Genomic DNA, 21,556 nt, shown 5'->3' on the forward strand with positions numbered 1-21,556 from the left:
CATAGTGTATTTTTGAACAGAGCTCTCTGTTTAGTCGGCGGAGCCACTGAGTCCTCATGTCGACCGACGTGTGAGTTAGCAATGCGCATCTTAAAGACCGTGATTTGGGGCAGAACGTGTACGTGTGTGTGCGCTGCGCACGTGTGTACGCATACTTCGATTCCTGCTCGTGGCCAACACCAGTGACGATTATATGAACCAGTCTTGGGCCGCCCCTAGGTGGACTCAGCCTCAAATAAGTAACCTGGTGTCAGTGTGTAAAAACATCACCACTGGGGAGACAAAGGCGGCCGGGCGCGGTGCTGGCCACCCACCCCCTCGTGTGCCGTGCCGGCCTTCATAGGTGCTCGCTAACAGCACTTTCTCCAACAATATATTCAGGCTATACAGGGGGTCTTTGTCTATGTGGGGAGGTGGATGGGGAAGGAGAGGAGGGCAGTGGTTAACTTACCCCGCTAGGATCCCAACGATTTCCAGCCGTGCATAACATCGGCGGCAAAATGTTATCTCAACTTGCGCAGCCACCCCCCCCCCCCCCCCGTAGTTTTACTTACCATTAATTTGACTTAACCGCCGTGGTTGGTAAACATCAGCAACCTTTAAGTGCAACGCGAAGGTTAATAATAGGTGCTTGCTATAGCAGCACGTTGCTCAAGAGTCTGTTGAGGCTATATCTCTTTGTCTTGGGCGTGTTAACAAAATAAAAAAAAAACGGGGCATTGTCTCACGTTATGTGGGGGAAAAGTGTCGTCACCAGAAAAAATATCGGCGAGGTTGTTTGGACCTTCGCCTCGCTTGTTGACAGTTGACACAGTGGGTCAGAGTTTGGGAAATGCCTGCAGCTGACCACCCACTCAAGTGGCGACCTGTGACCCGGTTTGATGTTGCTGAGAATTGAGTTGTTATTTTGTGCAGCAGTCTGTAAAGCTCCCCAGGAGTGAGAAGCCTTGGGGATTATTGACGTTGCCCAAGTAGATTGTCCAGGTTTTCCGTCTGGAATGGGGGTATTCCTTAACGAAAAAAAAGATTATATTTCCAAAGCGATTATCAAATTTTTTTTTTTTATGGAATAGAAACACTGAAATGGTTCGTAATAACAGTAGCTTTAATCGGAATCAATTAAAAAATAAAGTAAATAAATAAAAAGCCGCAGCTGCGCTGCTATGTTCAGCGGTCACCTCTCTGACCTGGATTCGATTCGTGCTCGGACATGTAACGAGTACAGTTCCCTTAGCTCCAAAGTGGCGCTGAAGGATTTCATGTGGAGCAAGATGGATACTCTCAACCTGACACGCTGTGAGCATGACTCCTGCCGTGCACAAAAAAGAAATGCTCTCCCAACTGCTTGTATTTACGCTTAATTATTTGTCAACAAAACCCGGGTGCCGGTGACACATGCCACATCTTGCCGCGACGTTCGGCCTAAATTTGTGTGACTGCTATGGCCGGCCCTATGCACGTGCGTCAGCCCTAATGTGGCACGAAACAGACATAATTGCCTTTCTATCTGACCCTGCTTTCAAGGGAGGTCAGAGCGGGTTTAAGTTTTGTTAATCTGCCAAAACTTGTGCGGCTAGCAGTGGCAGCTTGTTTGGCTGTGCCAATCCATCCACCGCAATTAGCATTGAAAGCAAACCCTGCTGGTCTTGAATTGCTTGTTAACAGGATAGTCACTTGGAAATAAAATCTCCCACCCAACCACCCTCCGTCCAAACAACCGCTCCATTGTCGATCTGCTATGTGATAATTGTGGTGCCTTTTTACGGCGTTTAGAGAGAAAGCGAAACGCATCATAACGTCTGCGCTCTCGAACGAGTATTGAGACGGTGCTTGTGGGTGGTTCTAGAGCCGGCCGTGGGAAATTCCATTGTCCTTTGGCATGGGGCCTTCTTTCTTATACGGTGATCATTTCATGAAAACACAGACCTCTCTTAGCCAGAATCGACTCTTGAAGGGCATTTAAAAACATAACCTTCCAGTTGTCAATCTACTGCTCTAATCACAGCGCCAATGTTGGCGAGGGTGAAATATGCTTAATAAATGTATTTATTTTCTACGTGACTTTACCGAAAGAACCAAAGAGTAACTTCTGCAGTCACGAAAACTTCAAATCAAGTTTTATACTTAATAAAATAAAACACACGAAATGGTGGGGGGGAGGGGGGGGGACAGTCAACACAACAATGAATTATTGAATGATGAAACAAATTAATGAATGAATTAATGAGCATTTCTATGAATGGATATTGCCCCCCACCCGCCGCAGGTTATCAATGCAGTGGAGCAAGACTACCGGCTGCCGGCACCCATGGATTGCCCAGCAGCCCTGCACCAGCTCATGCTCGACTGCTGGCAGAAGAGTCGCAACGACCGACCCAAGTTCGGCCAGATCGTGAGCACCCTGGACAAGATGATTCGCAATCCTGCCAGCCTCAAGGCCATGAGCTGCGTCACGTCCGCGTAAGTGCCCCGACCTGCAACCAAAGCGCCGTGTCGATGTTGGTGCCAGTGTCCGTGAGTCCGTCGCTGCACTGTCACTGGGTTCAAACGGGGTGGGGGGGGGGGTGAGGCATATTTTCTGGAGCCCAGCCCTGGACAGCTCTAGCTGATATTGAGCCCAAGTGCTGCTACATTGGCAGCCCTTTAGCCAGTAGAGGAAATCCTTCTTTCCTGTGGCATGGGGCCAGTATTTTTGTCGGACAACCATTGTCGACTTCCTGCAAAGTGGTACATATGTAATGACCCCCAGAGGGATGATGGATTGTATTGACCCCTGACTGAGAGTTGAATTCGCAAGCCTTCTGATCGTGAGTGAATTTGCTATGACTGCCGATTTGAAATATTGTTGCTCGGTTCGGGTACGGAGCGGCCTTAAGTGTACCTTGTAGCAGACTGCATTTTATTTTTGCACGTTGCAGAATTACTGAGCAGAGATGCTGTTTGAACTGCTGAACCCTTGCAACTTTTGAAGCCTTGCTGGTTGGTTGGCCTGGCGCTCGCTAACCATTTTGTTTCACCACCCAACCAAAAAATGTGGCTGTCGTCTGCCATGAGATATGGACGACATTCAAGTCGAGCCGGGTTCTGTAGAGTATTGGGCCAAGTTCTATTGTAATAATGCCGTATTGCATGGCAGTTACGGACCATGGTCCATTGATTATGTTTACAAGTGGAATGTGTGCACAAATGTGGTAGATAGAGCAACATTGCTTTTGTTCCATCTATCAATGTGGTCTTTTGTAATGAGACACACGCTGTAGATTATGCCGTTTCACATGTGGAGATGTCTTTATATTTGTAAGGATAACCCCAGCACAGACAAAACATTCACCTCTTTGATTGCTGTTGTTGTTGTTCTTGTGACTATACGCTGTATGTGTCGTGAAAACCTTTTTAAAGCAATGTTTTGTTGGGAAAAAAAGTTTTTACGTCTAACTTTGATAACATAAATGGAAGAATATCCTGATAGCTTTGTTGTTGATGTGCTGTACATAATTTGTTATGCGCGAATATATAATATTTTTTTTATTCTTGTGAAATGTCCCATATCTTTAAAGAATAAACCTACATATGGGTTTCTTGGATCCAGTCACGTGTTAGTATGCTTCTTTTGCCTAGAATATTTACAGCTTTCACAACGCTGACTCTTACAAAGAACCACTGCCTTCCTTTAAAACATTGCATTATATTACCTCTTGCAAAAGCAATGTAAAGAATAATATTGCGAGTCAAATGGCTGTGGACCTTCTGCAGAATCCTGTGGCCCACTCCTCGGTGAAATACAATGCAATATAAAACGAGCGGCAGTAGCGCTGCGATTTACACGCATGGTGGACATGCACGAGCGACTGTGCATGTCAGAAGTTGTCACTGCGGTAGTGGGTAATGTTAGTCATCGTGCTGCTACCCACTGCATCCATGTTAGCAGAAATGGGACTGTGAGAAAGAGGGAGAGAGAAAAAAACCGCACAGAGCCAGTCACTTTCAAAGGGTGCGCGGTCACGTGGACTTGTGTGAAATTACACGAAGTGGTCCATTTATTTGTCCACAATTTTAGTCGCGTGTGCGCTTCTGGAAAGGCAATTTGTCTCACGATTCGAAGGTTGCGAGTTAAATTCCGGGGGTTGGGGGTCCACACGGCCCAGCTTCTCTTCTAGATAAATTAAATAAGTGCCACCACTTTGCACAAAGGCAGCAGTGATCACAATAATAATGATTATGTATTTGCTCTCCAACACACTGTACTTGTAGCAAATTGGCATGTTCCGTTTACGTGGCAAACCTTACTAATTGGCTGTGTCGGGTGGTGGCGGGTTTAACGACACATTTATATTTACGCGATCTAACCCAAAAAAACCTTTATCATGGATGATATTGGTCGCGAAAGCCTACGTGTTAAACCAACCTTTGTTCATATTGGTGCCGTAATTCCATGGATTCTATGGAGAGGCGCTGCCCTCTGCCATAAGGCAAGTAGAATTTCCACTGCTGGCAAACCTTCACTAACAGTGTGCCATCGCCCCTTTGCTCATTTAAACCGACAACTTGACTCGAGTTTCATTTTAAGTGAAGAGTAATCTCTGGAGCAGAAGTGCAATCTCTTTAACCTCTAGAGGAAAAGTGACTGTGTATGAGTTAAATTAAAAGATGTCCCTTCTGAACATCCGAAAAAAAGATCTAGGACCAAAGGGGGTTTATCGCTTTATGAGACCCCGGTCCTCAAAGTGCAAAATCTCTGTGGCTTACTCTTTAATAAAACAGATTAAGGTTGGCCCCGCAATTCAAGTTCAGCGGAAATACCTGAACTGCTTATCTAAGCAAATGGGACAAAGGCCCTCATGCGTAGATGGGATTTTAGTAGCACAATCCTTGCCCTTGTGCTTTTGGGAATGGTAAATTAGGCTACGTTGAATTTAGGAGCCTTCCAGCAGAAGGAAATAAGTAGGCAAAGAGAAAAAAAAGGTGTTTGTGCAGTATAGATCACATCAGCCGTGACTTAGCTTGGTGTGCGGGTTTAAATTAGAGCGAAGCGGAATAGACATGAATTCGACCAAGTCAATCTGAGAAAATATTATTTGTTTTTTCTGGCCTCTTAAACAAAATACAGCCACCACCACAAACCATACCCAGCTGAAACGTCATCAAGCCCTGCTCAATTACCTGTTGTCCAGCATCACACGCAGTTCTAGATTGAAAACTCATTTTTTCGTAGGTCTGATTTTAGTTTGGTGTGCTTCCCCTGCACCTCTGATTAGCACGGTTAGCTATGTACGGTGTGAAAGAAGTTCAACATACATACAGGAACAGAGGTAAGACGTGTAGATCAGGGAGCAAACACAAATGAGAGATATCGTATCGTCCGACAGTGAAGGTACATGTTCTTGAGCAGACGCGCGCTGCTCAGCGCTAGATAGTCGCCTCCAGATTAAGATAGTTTGTGGCATCACGGGACTATGATGGCTACTGACCGCATGGGGGTAAGGCCTTGATCTAGTAGTGGATAGATAATGGCTCATGATGATGATGATGATTATTGCGATGAGGTACGCAACAATACAACTGGTTCTGCCTCGCGTTTGGAACGTTTGTGATGCGCAGGTCTTGTTGTACCGACCGCTGCCGTAGCTCAGCAGGCAAGTGTGTGCTTACTTTTCTCGCACGTGTTACCACATCCCCCCCACGCACGCACACAATTAATGGCGGATGACAACATTCCCAGGTGGTCGGATTCATATTGAGAGTTGCTGCCATCCAAGCAAAACCGACCTATGGCTATTATTGTTATTCTATGGAAATCCGTACCGGAGTTGGATTTAATTGTTGAGTTTGTTACACCGGCTATTACTCGTGCGATTGATGCTGTTACCGTTGGAAATGTAAATTTTACAGCAAACGAATTAAGTGGTTGGACAATCTGACGTCTAGCTCGCACAACAACTGGTTCTTCTGGGTTAACGCTGCTCAGAAGGTTTCAGTCTCAACTTGGAAATGTAAATTGCCAAGCCTCTCATGTCTAGCACACTTAAGGGATCTACACACTTCCATGAGTTGGTGTCAAAGTTCCCTTGGGGACACATGCAATGGTTGCTTACAATAACACTGCTTGGGGGTTGGCGTTTAGTCGTCTAAGCCTCAGGAAAGCCAGCAAATCCTTAGAAAAGCAACAGCAACAAACAGGAGAAGAAACACACCTCCGGTGTGTCTTCCTGTCATCCCCGCCTCATCGCCATGTGTTAAGCAACCACATCTCTCAATTGTTTAGTGAACATGATGCTATGTTGGGGGGGGAGATCACGACACAAACATGTGGCATTAAGAATATATTCCTTGTAGTCTGCTCCCATTGGATTACACAGAGGTAAATGTCACGTTAACCCCACCAGTTAGTAAGTAAAAGGTCTTTCCATCTTCTTGGTTCTTTCGGTAAAGTCACGTAGAAGGGAAGTAATAAAATAATAAAAATAAAACATAACGCAATTGTTTCACCATACTTCACCACGCTCGTCGTTACGGCATGGTTCGGATATCACTCGGCACTGATGTCAGCCGAGGCCTTCATTCAGCGGTGGATTGACAAAAAGTTGCAATTATATACGTGTTGTATATTTTTAGCAATTGTGATTGTGAGGATTTAATCTGAATTGCTTCGTCGAGGGGCCAAACATTTAACGTGGTCAGTTTAAACATGCATCCTAACTGTGTCCACAACGATGTTTTGAACAAACCTTTGGAATCATATTAAGAGATATATTAACAAACATTCAATTGTTTTTATCGTTATGTTAATACTGAAAAGTTAAAAGAATAAAAATATAACAAAAACACACATTTGTTAATGGCTCAATCTAGATATTTTGTTTGTTTGTGCAAAGCTAACACATAAATAAACAACTGGGGTGTGAGTCATGAACTCGCAATCAATATATCAACATTGATTTCGTGTTTTATCAGCACATCGTGATAAAACGTGCCACACATGTTAAATACAGCGAGTGTGCTTAGCTCACTTGAATCATTTCACCCATTGGTTATTGACCATCATCCCACCTATAGCATCTGTTATGCTAATATAGTGCTTGCGTGCTTCAAACATCTGGAAAATAGCTTCAAATCTTTATTAAAAAAAAATAGAAATCACATCACGCGTTTACTATAGCATTCATTCGGCGTTCCGCCAAAACGCATGACAATTTTACATCGATCTGATTTGAAATGGCAACGTTAAATGCGGGACATGCACATCAATACGCAGTTCTAAGCCTTGTCCCCCTGCTACCCTTTATCAAGCCAGCACACTCAAGCCACACTAAATTAGTTTTAAATCAACACACGCATGGGAGAGCATTTCCACACGCGCGCACGCACACTCGCACGCACACCACTTATCACGGAATACACTAATATTAACCTTTCACCGCCTCCATGGCAGGATATCGCAATAACGACTTTCCGTTTGAATGATAGTGTGGCCTCTAAATGTTCCTGCACATTATGCAGATAAATTACCTTAACTGCTGAGCAGTTCACGTAGCTACATGATTTAACATTAACACAAATAATGAACATGCTTCATTTTGGTCATCTATGATGTTTTGCATGTTAAGTAATTAACTTTACTTCCTGTACAATGGTATTGTTGTTTTCTTGCCTGGCTACACCCAACTTTAAACCCTAACCTTGCATTTCACTCTGCTGAATCTATAAAACCCCAACTTGATTTAATCTTTCATGAGCACCGCGGTGAATGGCATCCCACCATGAGGATGTGAAATGTCCTTGTTTGTAAGTGTGTCTTCGGAAAGAAAAAAAATGCATTTATGTTTTAAGATGTAGATTTTTTTTACGCAGGCCCTCTGTTAAACTCAAATTTTAAGTTAACATAACTCAATGTAACGTAACTTCTCATCGAAGGTGTCCTAGTTGGTGCATTATTATCTATCACAACAATACATTTAAGCCCAAAGTAAGAGAATTAAACAAGACAAAAACATCTGTTCCAAAAACACACACAATACAAGTTGAGTGTATATTACATTTTGGAAAGTTAGCATGCACATTAAATCACTTTAGTAGCTCTTAGTAATGATGGCTATAACCTTTCAAGCTTGGCTTTCCTTGGTTTTTGTCAGTTTCTTGGTGAAAACACTCGACGGTGACACAGAGATCAGAGGAACAGCAGTAATTAGATTGTGATCCACTTCTCTTGCCTTGGGCGCTATTGATAACACGAATACCCTTTTCAAATCTGAGCGTTTGTGTTGTGGGTGATTTCTTTCCTTCTTTGCAACTAAAGGGAACACTAAGGCAGCACTGATAGATAAATTATACCTCGTGCCTTCAAGCAATTTCCCTCACTTTTGCACAAAAGATCTTTTCATGGCTTGATAAGAAACCGTGGGAATTTTTAAGTGTTTGAGAATACGCTTTTTAAAAAAAAATGAAAATATCTATGTTTTGCGGAATTTTTTTTCTCTCCCATGAAATTGACAAGGAAGTTGTCTCAATGTTGGTCAGTGTTTTCATGTTATTCTCTCCTTAGCGTATCTTACTCCCAGAATGTTTTGATAATCATATGCCACTGTGGTTGTATGCATTTGCTGCGAAGTTATGGGAAATGTCTCGTTATTTTAGTAAGAAAAAGTGAAAGTGTGTCGTTTATTCTCAAAATTAGCATGATGTAGGATTCGGTACTATTGGCTGTTCCAAGTATGTGTTAGGAATTCCACATTTCTATGGTAGGACCCAGCTTGTTTATTCAATATCCCTTGTTGCCCTATTGCGTATAAAATAGGAATATATATTATACGTATAATTCAGCACGTGTCAGTGCTAGGTGGATTGTTGTATCGCAAGATCGTGAGGTGGCAACAGCCGGGAGAGGCCTTTGTTCAGAAATAAACTCTTAATCACTGATGATTAAGATGGTACATATACAATGAAAGGTAGTCATTGCACCGCATGTATTCGGATGCACTTCTGCGGTCGTCTAGAACACCCTTCCTTCCAATATTAGGAAGCCACCGGAGCTATGCACTTTTAAATATACATTAGAAACTAATTTCTTTCAAACTGCTTCTTGTGTTTAGTTTGTTGTCCTTCCCCTGCACCTCCAATTAGCACGGTTGGCTACGTACGCTCCACAAGATGTCAACATACATATATAAATATTGAAATATGCATTCTACAAAAGTGATGTATTTAATGAATAAATATTAATATGTAGACGTTTTAACCAATTAAATGATATCCGAGTGCTTTGGACAAATGTGAGGGTTTTTGTAGTGAATTTTGTTTCATTTACAGGCTGCTTATAAGATATAGTTCCAAATAATGTGGCCTAAAACTTAATTTAGTGTACAGTTATGAAAATAACTTTATATTTTTTTCTAATACATTTGTATGGTTCGTCGCATTTTGGATTTCATGCCGATTTCTATTCCATTGTTGCTGTGAGCAAGTCTCCGTAGACAAGTTCAAGTACATTTAAATACAAGTAGAATGCCAACAGCATAACATCTATCAAATCATTTGCATTATTCATCCCGTTACTTATTAAATGTAAAGGAGCCATTAAGATGCGTAAATATTGCAAGTCATGCAAATACCGTTGTCAATGAAAGCATTCACACCCACAAGACAATTTTCAAGTAGATAATGTCACGTAAAAATTTCTACATTTTATTTCCCGTTAATAAAACGATTAATACCAACCTGTACAATTTGTGCTCGCGCGTAAAATGGTAATATTTATTCCTGATAGCTTTCATTTAATATTACAATGCTCAGTGTTATCCTCATTGATGTATTGCAAATCATTCTCGTAAGCTTTTTATCATATGAAAACAGTGTGTATGTGGCGCTGGCTAATTCATTTCATGGGGATCATCTTGTTTGAGGATAAATAGGTCAATATTTAATAACATTGGGGGTCAAAGCCCGCTCGACTTTAAGATACTGTTTACTGCCTCATTATTTTCCTTGAAATCCATAAATGGAAGCATGCATTTAAACGTAAAGAGATAGCAAAATTACACACATGAGCGTATCCTAAAGCGAGGGTGTGGTGGGTAATATATATTTTCTGAAGTTTTGTAAAATTATTGGGTTTTACAAGTTCTGTGGGTTTAATTTATAGTGGTAGAGAACGTCTTGGAATGTGTTTAATGATATTATGGGAGTGCTGCGTTAAATACAAGTAAATAGGACAAAGACTGATGTAAAATAAATGATTGAACATTTCTGTGAAAAAAAAGGAACGGATCCTCCGAGATTTTGTAATGTACATTCCAAAATTCAAGAGCATAAGTTCCTTCCTGCGGAAACAACACGTGGCAATAAAAACGTTCATGTTAAAAAAGAAAACATCGTCTGTTGTTGGCAGCCCTGAGACAGTGGTTTAATGTTTTGTTTAGAATGATCCCTTGAGCAGAATTTGAGATGGCCATCTCTCTCCTAGCGCTCAGCTAGTTTCTTCACGAAAGTCAAGTTTTTTTGGAAATAAAAAAGAAAACGTCTTCCAACGTCATTGTGAGTAACGTTGTAAATGGAGCTGATGAAATTGTCTTGTGTGCAATAGCTGACCGGATTGTTATTTCGTGAGACAGTGAGGTATGATGGTTGCTATGGGGGGGGGGGGGGGGAATGTTTTGATCCATCAATGAATAGATCATGGATGACAATAATGATGATAAAGTCTCATTAACAAACTCAACTGCACAAGCGTATCACTCATATTTCAAGACGCTTCAGGGGGTATGGAGGCACATCTCACCCGTGGTTTGGTTTGAGTCTCTACGATCGATCTTGGAGTTTGCTCAATGGTAACACTTGTACCTCACAGCAAGAGATGATTGAGAGTTTGATTACTGACTTGGGCACCTTTCTGCCTGGAGTTTGTATACTTTCCTCCTGTACCGCATGGGTTTATTCTGGGTTGTGTGTCCTTACATAGACACAAAAAAACTGTGTAATTGGTGTTGGCCGAATATCCAAATGCAGGATTCTACTGTAAACGAGTCTTACGGACTCGGTGTGACGCTCCTGGGTAAATAACTAACATTTTATTTTATTACAACTCAACACGAGCCCAAAAACAAAGCGCCAATCACCAAACGCGGGGATGGGCAGGACAGAAATCCCGCAAACAGCAGCCCCCGAGTTTAACATGTAGGCTTCCGCGACCAATATTATCCACAATCGAGGTTGTCCAACTGATGACTATAGTTGTAATTATTGGAGAAACGTCGTCCTCCAATTGTAAATGTCGTGGGTTTAACTCTCCAACACACTGGTGTGCTCAACTTGTGACTAAGTGGCATGTTCTTTTACGTGACGAAACTTACTTATCGGCTGTGTCGGATGGTGGCGGGTTTAAGGACACGTTAAAATTTACATGATCTAACTCAAAAACCTCTTATGGATGACTGCAGCAGCCCCCGAGTTCAACGCGACAGGCGCCCAGTGAAGGGTTGAGAACTGGGGGGGGGGAGGCTCACTGCCCCTACCCATGTGGGGAGGGGGGGGGGCGGTCCTACGAGCGAATACTTGAGGGTTTATAAATAAGTAATTATTCATATTACATGAATTAATAAGGTCTCTTGTAGACGGGGGCCGCCAGATCCTTCCCACGAGCGAGCCCATGGCTGAAGACAGCGGGAATGTGCTCCTGGAGGTAGCGAGCTGGGAATTCGTGGTGGCCCATCGCATTGTGAGCATAGAACCCTTCCGCTACCCACCCCCCCCACCCCCCCGAAGTGGTCATTGAGGCATTTTTTTTTTGTTTTGCTCGCAATTACCACCGCTCCCCACGGAAGTCCTCAACTCACTTCAGTGGCGCGCTTGAGGTTAAAACGCGCACCGACGTAATTTGCGTTGCGAGTGCGGAGGCTGTACTTTGCGATGCTATCTGATGGTGCGTGTTCCATGAGGTTTTTTTTTCTTTCTTCCTCGGACATCCTTCGATGTGTTCGGCGAAGCGGTTTGTCTGCTTCGGGTCGCGTAATTGGTAATGTGAAAAGTCCCTCCGTGTCACACGCATTTTTTTTTTTACATTATCCTCGGATATTCGCGTATAATGTGTGCGGTTAACACCAGAAATCAAGGCATTTCCTTGCTCAAACAAGTGTCTTGCAATTCATCGATTAGCCCCAAGTCAGTGTTATGTATTCAGATTTCTTTATGACAGGGACCAATCTCTCCATTGGATATCTTCTGACTCTCCACAATGTTTGAGTCCAATTGAATTATTCTAGTTCTTCCTATCCCAGACCAATTTACAGAGGCCGCTGGGTCAATGAACTTTCAGCAGCAGAAGTAGCAGTCCTATACTGTTGGAGGTCAACATTATCATAAGTAACAATCATTATCATCATTATCATCCTATCTATTGCTGATGTTTCCATGTTATTCCTCTTAGCTCATGTGCATCCTCTACTCCATCAGACCACCTCTGCCTTTGTTGGTAGTACAATATTGTTTTCTGATTTTATTTTAGTGTGCGGCTTCTCCCGCACATTCCGTTATTCACATGTTACTCTTTAGCCAATGTTGGTCTTGTCTTCAGCCATCCTCGATCCGAGGGTTGGCCCCACTATGGGCAAGCCTTCACCACTGACTTCCATGGTCTGCTATCCTCATTGTCTGTTCCAGCGTGAGCCTCGTCCATGCTTTGATGTTATCTATCCATGCCATCCTTGGTCTTCTTCGTGCATATGAACTGGGCATTGTACCTTGCATAATCTGCTTTTCCAAACAAGTTAAATAAATTCGCATGACATGACCATAGTAGGGTAGCTTTCTTGATGTTATCACCGCTAGCAATTTTGGTACCGTCTTCTAATGGACAGTTCATGGTAACTCGCACATTATATTTGTTTTACCACGCGACTCCCTGTAAAGAGAGACGTGCCGCATCAGTTAACTCTCGCCCAATTCTAAGTAACCAATCTGCATTTGGTTTACTATATTGCTGTCAGTACTGTCAGTGTTAATTGTTTAGTTGGCATTGGCGTCATAAGTAGCACCGGGGCCCGCTCGTTTAAAGACACCACAGTTCTAACATCGGCCCGCTCTTGACAATTCAATGCCTCGCTGTCCTCGCCAGACAGATTTGGCGCTTCGAGCCAACTTCTGCGATGCTGTTAATTGAAAGAAAAAAATCACTCGATTGTTCATTGAAAATACTCTATTGCAGAGGTCGCAAACGGGTTTTGATTCCCTACCCGTACCCGGCCGCACCAGGGTCGCAAACGGGTACCCGTACCCGGCCGGGTACAGGTAGCTGGGTATCGGGTAGGGTACAGGTATTGGGTACCCGGTTGCGACCTCTGCTCTATTGAATAGGAACGAGCGCGCGTTATTTGTGTGCGGTGCCTGCGGCCGAAGTGATCACCGTAGCACAGCGCCTGCTTTCCCCTTTGCAGCAGCGGCGGCGCTGAACCAATGGAGCCACTGACTGCTGTTGTTGACAGTTGTCTTGAAACGAGCCGCCGCCAGTTTCTTGTTGTAGTTGTTGACCAGATGGTCACGGGAAGTCAAGATGTGGGCCCCCGATAGTAACCTAAGCGACCGTTGTCTTTTTTTTGACGCAGTTTGCGCAGAGTGACAACAGGTGCTTGCAATGATACCAAGCTGCGATGCTGGTGGATTGCTGCAACAGTTCCGATGCGGTCTCGATATCACGGGTGCATCACGCTTTGTATTTGTGGTAAAAAAAAAACCCCAGCCTATAGTCTACTCACATGAGCAAAGGGAGAGGTGGTGGTCATTTCCATATAAGCGGTACTTAATCTTGATTTGATGCTGTCGTGACTGCAGGAATACATACTCTTTGGTTCTTTCGGTAAGGTCACGTAGGTACAAATAAATAAAATAAATCACGACGTTTCGATCGCAACACAAGCGACCGTCATCAGGCGGAACCGATACAGCAGGACAACTTATTTCTACCTACGTGACTTTACCGAAAGAACCAAAGAGTAAAAGTGGTACTTACTTAGGACGATTCCTTATTTCCATGCCAGGAGACCAGTCTCTTCGTAGGATGATCGCTGTTGATTTACCACCTAGTAGAAAGCATTGTGTAGGGACAGTAACAGATACATACTACGGTAATAGGTGGTGACAGCTTCAGGACTCCTCCATCCAGCAATGGTTTTGTCATGAGGCCAGGTTGACCCCTTGTCAGTTCTAGAACACATAACTTCCTGATTAAGAGCTGAGCACTTTAACCATATTGACACCTGGTTAGATTATATTTAGGGAAGGCAATATCATAATGCTGGCTTTTGGCTTTTAGAGTTATTTGTGTTGGTATTATAGTATATATTCTAGGTGTTTTGGGACATTCTTGTGATCCAGTATTCCGCAAACAGGGTTAGGCAAATGGTGCTAAACTGATCAAGCGTGCCTGTGTGTGAGAAACACCTCCTGGGGCTTTGAAATGGCATGTAGACATTAGGTCAAGTGGGTCTTTGTTCATTTTTTGTGTGTTATCCTCTCGCCAATATGAGTTTTCTCTAGGTCCTCCAGCTTCATCCTTACAGGCACAAAGAAAATACTAATTGGCCAAACATCCCAAGTGCAGCCTTTGTGAGAATGAGTCTCAGGGCTCAGTTGAGGCTTTCCTAGGTAAATCGCTATTTTTATAAATAAAATTATTATTTTTATTCTTCTAATCTTGAGTGGATGGAGCGTTTGCCCAGAGGTAATTATTCCATAAAATAAGGAATGCCTATGTGGTTTTTATATTTTTATTTTCTAAAGGGGATGTTATTTTAGTTTAGCTTGCCAACTGCTATGCATTTTGGATTTAATTTCTCAAAAGCAATGTTAAATACTGACCACCTTCAGAAGAGTCCGTGACATATATAACTTTAGCATGAACTTTAAATTATAACTGGTTATAACGAAAATGCTAATTAACAGTTTCAAAATTCCATTAGAATATTTCAGGATTTTTGAAGTTATTTGTTAATCGATTGGATTACATTGTTATCATAAGCAACAACGCCACAGGCTTTGCATTTGGAAAAAAATGTGAGTCATAATTTTTAAAGAAAAAAAAATTTATTTTAATAATAATTCACATTATACTGTACTTTTAACTGAGACCATAATCAACTCCGATGTGATAATGAAATAAATGAATTCAAGCCAATCACAATCTTGAAAAAGACACCTCCCCCACGGAATGTTTGTCGTGGGGTTATTTTACCATACCCCACCTTGCTGGTCTCAGCATGGATTGGTGACGGGGTGGAGGTGAGATGCGGGGTGGGGGATGGTGTTTGGTGTTAGGTGGAGGCGAGAAATAGAACTCTGCTCATCCTCAGCACTCCACCACCACTCCACTGAGTTATACATTCCTTTAAAATGTATACATATATATGAGTACTTATCTTATGATCTCATGTACACACTGCCTTGCACTATAGCGATGTGGAATTCCCAATATCATAGTGGGACCACTGACAGAGATGACCACTGCCCTGCCTAGTTGAGCCACTTTGGTTTTTGACTCGATGCGTAAAATACCTTGACCAGAAATATCTCACTTCGACCAAGAATTCAACTTATTTTTGTTATTTTAAAGTATGCATAAGCAAAAAAAATATATAACATGTCTCTGTATCTATGCATGGAAGGTGTTTTATTTTTTACTTGGCCCATGTTGCATCTTAACAGAGGCTGTGCAGCGTCTTTTCAATTGAACAAAAGCCTCGAAATTTGCCTAATTTGGGGACAGAGACAGCTCTTGGGCTTAAACATTTAAACACTTTGCAACCTTATATCGTTGTTGTCCTGCACTCATCCGGCATGCTTCAGTATACTCTTTTCTAACCATTCTCAATAGGGATATTGCAAATCCCATCAGTGAAGGCTATCACAGTAACTTCCATGTCGTGCATTTAAAAGCCCCTCAAAGCAGCGCATGCGTTGATATCTTCACTCGGAGGTGCATCGCATTTACCTTTGTTATGAACTTGTTGTTTAAAATACAGTACCGCTCAAATTACTTACGCAATCATAAAAAACGCACGATAACTGGAAAAAGCCCCATGTGTAAGACTGGCTGATTGTTATTTATTGTTGGACGGCCTTAGGAGAATGGTTTTGGCAATGTTCGTTCATTGAATGTGGTTTCACGTGTGGTCTCCTTACAATGCTCTATGAATACGAATTGTGTAGCGGTGTATTGTCTGTTTTTGGTGATTAATATTTACAGAGCTGTCAGAGCAATGATGCATCTCTTCATCATTATCATTATCAGCAGCCATGATCAATCAACAGCTGGATGACGTATGCCCCTATATTGTTGTGTTGCTCCTTTTTCTCGTTTGGCAAGCGAGTGTTTTTGTTTTACGTAGCTTTTTCTTCTTGCTTCTAGCCACCTTGAGCCCAACTTTGCAGGCCCTCTCTGTTAAGCTCTTCAATTATTTTTTCAACGGCCAGTTTCCATCGGTTGTTATCAATCTCTTCAGCAGATCTGAGATGGTGAATCGCCTGTCCGCTTATGTTTTTGCCTTTTTTTTTCCCTCTCCAAAACAACACAAATGTTTTTGTTGTGTTTGTAAAGTTTACGTGAATAGCCTTGTTGGTGAGAAAACAGTTTTGGTGTTTTATTGATATCTATTAGCAGCAAACCTACTTAATTTATTTAATTTATTGTGTTTATGAATAAGGATGTCTAAATGAAAGTGTGAATTTGATCGATTTCCATGGTGCCAAAATGACATTTTAAGGAGTAATTACACTGTAAAATTCTAGTGGATTTTTCTGCCAGGTCCTCCGGTTTTCCACTCCACAATTTAGAAACATGTGTTTAGGGTATTTGGCTGCTATAAATTTCCACGCGATAATCCACTTCATTGAGCTATCATTTGTTGGCCAGGTCGCTTCTGAAAAATAGCTATATAGCTCAGTAGTTCTTACCTGGTAAAATAAAATAATTAAGTTCAGTTTAATGCAGTATGTAGTGAAAAAATATATCAAGGTGTGTGCATTGTGGCGATATAAGGAGGAGTGTTCTCGCCAAGTGACAGTTGTCATCATTCTTCAGGCAGAATCACAGACCCAAAATAACGCGGCACAAAGTTTCTACGAAGATTATCTCTCTTTTCCATCTACCATTGTATATTGAGTTTTGTGTGAACACCAAAGCACTATTTTCGTTCGTCCCAAGATCTCAAAAGTGAAAGCTAGGGCGAGAGATAAGAAGCATGCTCAAATTCGGCAAAAAACTCATTTCTTCGGGAAGAAATTGAAGTTTTTTTCCCCCAACGGTCAACTGCAGCCGAAATGCACCGCGGCTGACCGAGCCTGAGTTGCACTGGCTGCATCGGGGCACGACGGCGTGGCGTAGATCATCACTGTTGCGAGGGAGACCACTGAGCAGCTGGGATGGACGGGAGGAGGAGGCATGCATTGTGCTCGAGCAATAGGGCAGTTCATTTGTATGCTCCGCGTGTGTCTCCGTCTATCTCTTTTGGTATATATGTGTGCGCACCCGAGTGGGAGTTGGTATAATGTTGTGCTCTTTAGATAAATCATATTTATTTAAAAAAAAATACACATCAGGTTAGAAATGTAGGTTGTCTCCGGGCTCAAACAAGCATTGAGCTGTGCTCCTAATCATTCACGGCCCTGTGGGAGTGGTGTAAATTTCACATTACTATGGCAGAATTCAAATACGCGAAGCACAACTCCTTTGCATTGTACTTTTCCGCTTATATCATCATAGCCCTGGGGTAAAGCGTGAGTGCAGTGGCTCGCGTATTGTGCGATGAACCCAGCTGACCACTCAAGGATAACTTCCGTGGCGAGTGATGTCTGAACCAGTCCTGGGTCTCTCCCTTCCAACTCACAGATCAGCATGGTGAAGTATGGTCAGACAATTCCCCATGGCTGACACAGCATGGGGAGGACATCATCCAGCAGTTGATTGATATGTAGCTCTACCAGTAGCCGTGATTATAACGATAACTCGTGTTACATGTCCAAACAGCAGTTCCACTGCTGGATTATATTTTTTCCGCCTGAGGACGACCGCTTGTGTTGCGATCGAAACGTCGTGATTTATTGTATGTTATACCTACAGTGTCTTTACCGAAAGAACCAAAGAGTATAACTTGATTCTAGATTTGAAGCTTTCGTGACTGCAAGGATTCATACTCTTATTTCTTTCGGTAAAGTCACGTGGGTATAACTTGAAACATTGAACAACAGCTGATTGTTTATTTGAAAAGTATGCTGTGGACTCGAATTAGTTTCAAATGGTGTTCTGTATTTGAAGGCAATTAATAACGAGTCAATGAGTTTAACAGCAAGTGTGCCCACTGGGGAGATGGAGCAGTGAATTATCTCGTGTGCAGGACGATTATTACACTGCAGGAAAATTATGAGAGATTGGATCACTTTATCCAGCTGTATTTTGTTCGTGGCTGATGATGATGATGATTAGTTTAACAGCCTCAGCCAAAGTAGGCTATGGATTCTGAAAGGTATGCAATTGTAAAGTAAGTAATACAACAAACTCATGGTCTCATAATTTTCCTTAATTGATCTGTGGTTGCCGAGAAACCGTTTCCACACCATAGAGCCACATTAAGCGAGCGGGCGAAATAATTATTTAATTAAATTACGTCACCCCGCTGAATCGAATGCAAACTTACGTGGAACTTAGCTCATGAAGAGACAGAAATTTGTTTTAAAAGCATTCCCTTGACAGGGGCAAGTCTGTCAATTGGACCTTGCACCATTTTTGCAACCATTTTGTTTTTTTAAATCCTTTATATTAAGTTCACTTGCTTGCTTGCTTGCGCGCTTACGACCGTGCAAATCTTTCGGTCGTTTTTAACCCACTTCCCGTGATCCAATCGAGCTGACATTTTGCACACAGACTTGTTGTGCGTGACAATTTATTTTCGTGAAATTTTTTTTCCAAAACTTTTTAGGAAAAAATAAATTTCATATTTAATTTAAAATATCAATGTGATAAAAATGAAACTCTTACTCAAGAAAAACAGAAATGAATAATAAAATAAAACCGATGCCATGCATATAAAGGATTTATAGTGAAAAACTTAGTTTTTACGGGTTAATGTTTTTCTCTCCAGATTTATTTTTATGTCCTTCCCCGTGCCCTCGCATGCGGCTCTCTTCGTCAGGGGGTGTGCACGAATGAATAGTCGCTTGCGTGCGATCCCTGCCGATTTGTCCGTCGGTTCGGGTGCGAGCTGGCGCTAATGTCACATGGGGGGCGGGGTGCGACTGACTGTTGGACGTGCGCAGGGACTCCCAGCCGCTGCTGGACCGCACCATGCCGGACTTCACCAGCTTCGCCTCGGTGGACGAGTGGCTGGATGCCATCAAGATGGGTCGCTACAAGGAAAACTTCGCTAACACAGGCTTCAGCTCCTTCGACTTGGTCTCTCGCATGACGGCAGAGTGAGTACCCCTTGCGCAGTCACGTGCTCTAGCCCCCCCCTCTCCCCCCTCGCATGCGCCGCAGCTAAATGGTCCAAGCTCTGAAACGCCTCGCTGCCTCCTTGCGCATACGCAACACGAGCGGCAAACTGCCGCAAGCGCCGTTCTTTTGATCGTGGTGGTGGACATCGACGCAGCGCTCGTGCCATGGCTAGGTGCGCTTCATGCGGTGGGTCAGACGCAGCTGTGGCCAGGGGTGATCGCATTCAAGTCCACAAAGTTGCCGATGCGCGCACACACACAGAGAGAGAGAGACACGACTCGGATTTCCATGCTGCCTCTCTGACACTTCTCTACGTGCTGTGAAGAAGGACGATCGCCAGAAGCATTGCCCATTGTTCACGCTTTCTTTTCTTGAGGCAGTGTCGTTGATGAATGCCAGCGTTTGAGTTTGGGTGCACGTTGTCACCAGCTGATTTGTGTCATTATAAAATGTGGTGTTGGAAGAGAGTACCTATTTTCTTTGTTGGTCTATATAAGCGGTGTTTTTTTTTTTAAAGGGATGCAGTACGGATATCACAGGGTACCGATTTTAACAGTAGCATGGACTTAGTTGAGAAATAACAATTACTTAAATTCTGTAAATAAATAAATATATATCTGACACGAGAGATTTTGCTCTTCATGTAAATTATAACTGTGGTAGTGGGATAGTTTTTTTTAGGTAAATTATTATCTTGTATTGTTTTTTCTTTACAATTTAGAATTCGAGTAGCATTGTATATATATCTTGAAATCCCAGTCTGTGCTCAACTCATCTCTCATCTGTAAGAGACTGGCTCTGCGACTTGAGTGCTACGCTGAGCAGTTCAAGGGAGGGGATGCCAGACGGTTCTACGAACCTTCTGATCGTAGTGATGGTGGCGATGATAGACGATGGTGATAATCTCCAATAGAACGTCACAGGTCTTGAGCCAACGCTGCGCTACGCATTGGTTAACGTCGACCGTGAGCACGCTGCCAGAATTGTGCCAGTTAGAGACACGGTTAAAGTCCTTTAATAAACACGCTTGCAAATATTGCCTATATGAATCAATCGCAAGTCCAAACACATTCTTTAACAGTGTCAAATGATCCTGTAGGATTTTAGAATTCTGTTGGGAATTCTAAACAAATAACAATCCTTTGACATGTCTATAATGTCATACAGATGTTTCCCCCCCCCCCCCCCCCCCAATATAAGAGAACATCCTGGGGGATTTTTAAATGTAACGAGACGCAGCATTGCTCATTTAGCAATGGCAAAAGAAGAAGATCTGGTGAGGGAGTGGTGGCGCAGTGTTTTGTGCACTGCGCTGTGAAGCCAGTGATCTGATACGTTACGGTGATAGTCGCCCACCCCACAATCTGCTGTGGCCAGTGTGGTGAAGTATGGTCAAATAAGAGCCATGGCCATAAGGAATGAGAATTGTAAAAAAAAAATAAGTGTACTCAAATATGATCAAAGTGATTTTGATTGCCAAGTTTTCATTTAAAGTGGCCGCTATCTTTATTGACTGAGAATTTGATCAAATGTGTATGTAAATATGTATATGTTCACCACACCCATATGTCTGTGCCTCTGTGTGTGTCCGTCTGTCGACTCAGCCTCAAATAAGCACCTGGTGCTCGCTAACAGCACTTGCCCCAACAGTCTGTGAAGGCTATACAGGAGGGGGGTCTTTGTCTTTGTCCGTCTGTTGTGGGGAGTTGTAGTGTAGCGGTTAGCGCATAGTGCTACGACCATGACGACCCTAGTTTGATTCCCGCTCATGCCCAACACCAGTGACGATTGTCTTAACCAATCACGCCCCCCCCTAGGTCGACTCAGCATCAAAGAGTACCTGGTGTGGTGTGTAAACATCATCACAGGGGAGAAAAAGGCAGACGGGTGTGGTGCTGACCACCCCACGCCATCATGTGCCGTGCCATCCTTCATAGATGCTCGCTAAAACCATTTGCCCAAACAGTCTGTTACAGTTGAACACGTTGGCTTTTGCGACCAATATCATCCATAATAGAGGTTTTTGGGTTAGATCGCGTAAATACAGGCTATATGGGGATTTTTGTTTTTTTGTCTGTCTGTGTGTGA

At 42.8% G+C, this 21,556-nt stretch overlaps 1 protein-coding gene across 1 annotated transcript in view; it reads left to right on the forward strand.

Annotated features, from left to right (window-relative positions):
- The window catches only part of LOC133352489 (ephrin type-B receptor 2-like), a 141,525-nt gene that overhangs the window by 113,833 nt on the left and 6,136 nt on the right, over window positions 1–21,556 (forward strand). Inside the window, 2 exon segments of the mRNA XM_061568167.1 lie at window positions 2,267–2,460; window positions 19,291–19,446. Coding sequence (XP_061424151.1) covers window positions 2,267–2,460; window positions 19,291–19,446 — 350 coding nt within the window.

Source organism: Lethenteron reissneri, chromosome 40 (genome assembly GCF_015708825.2).
Source record: "Lethenteron reissneri isolate LAM-NWPU_2019-01 chromosome 40, ASM1570882v1, whole genome shotgun sequence".
NCBI lineage: Eukaryota > Metazoa > Chordata > Hyperoartia > Petromyzontiformes > Petromyzontidae > Lethenteron > Lethenteron reissneri.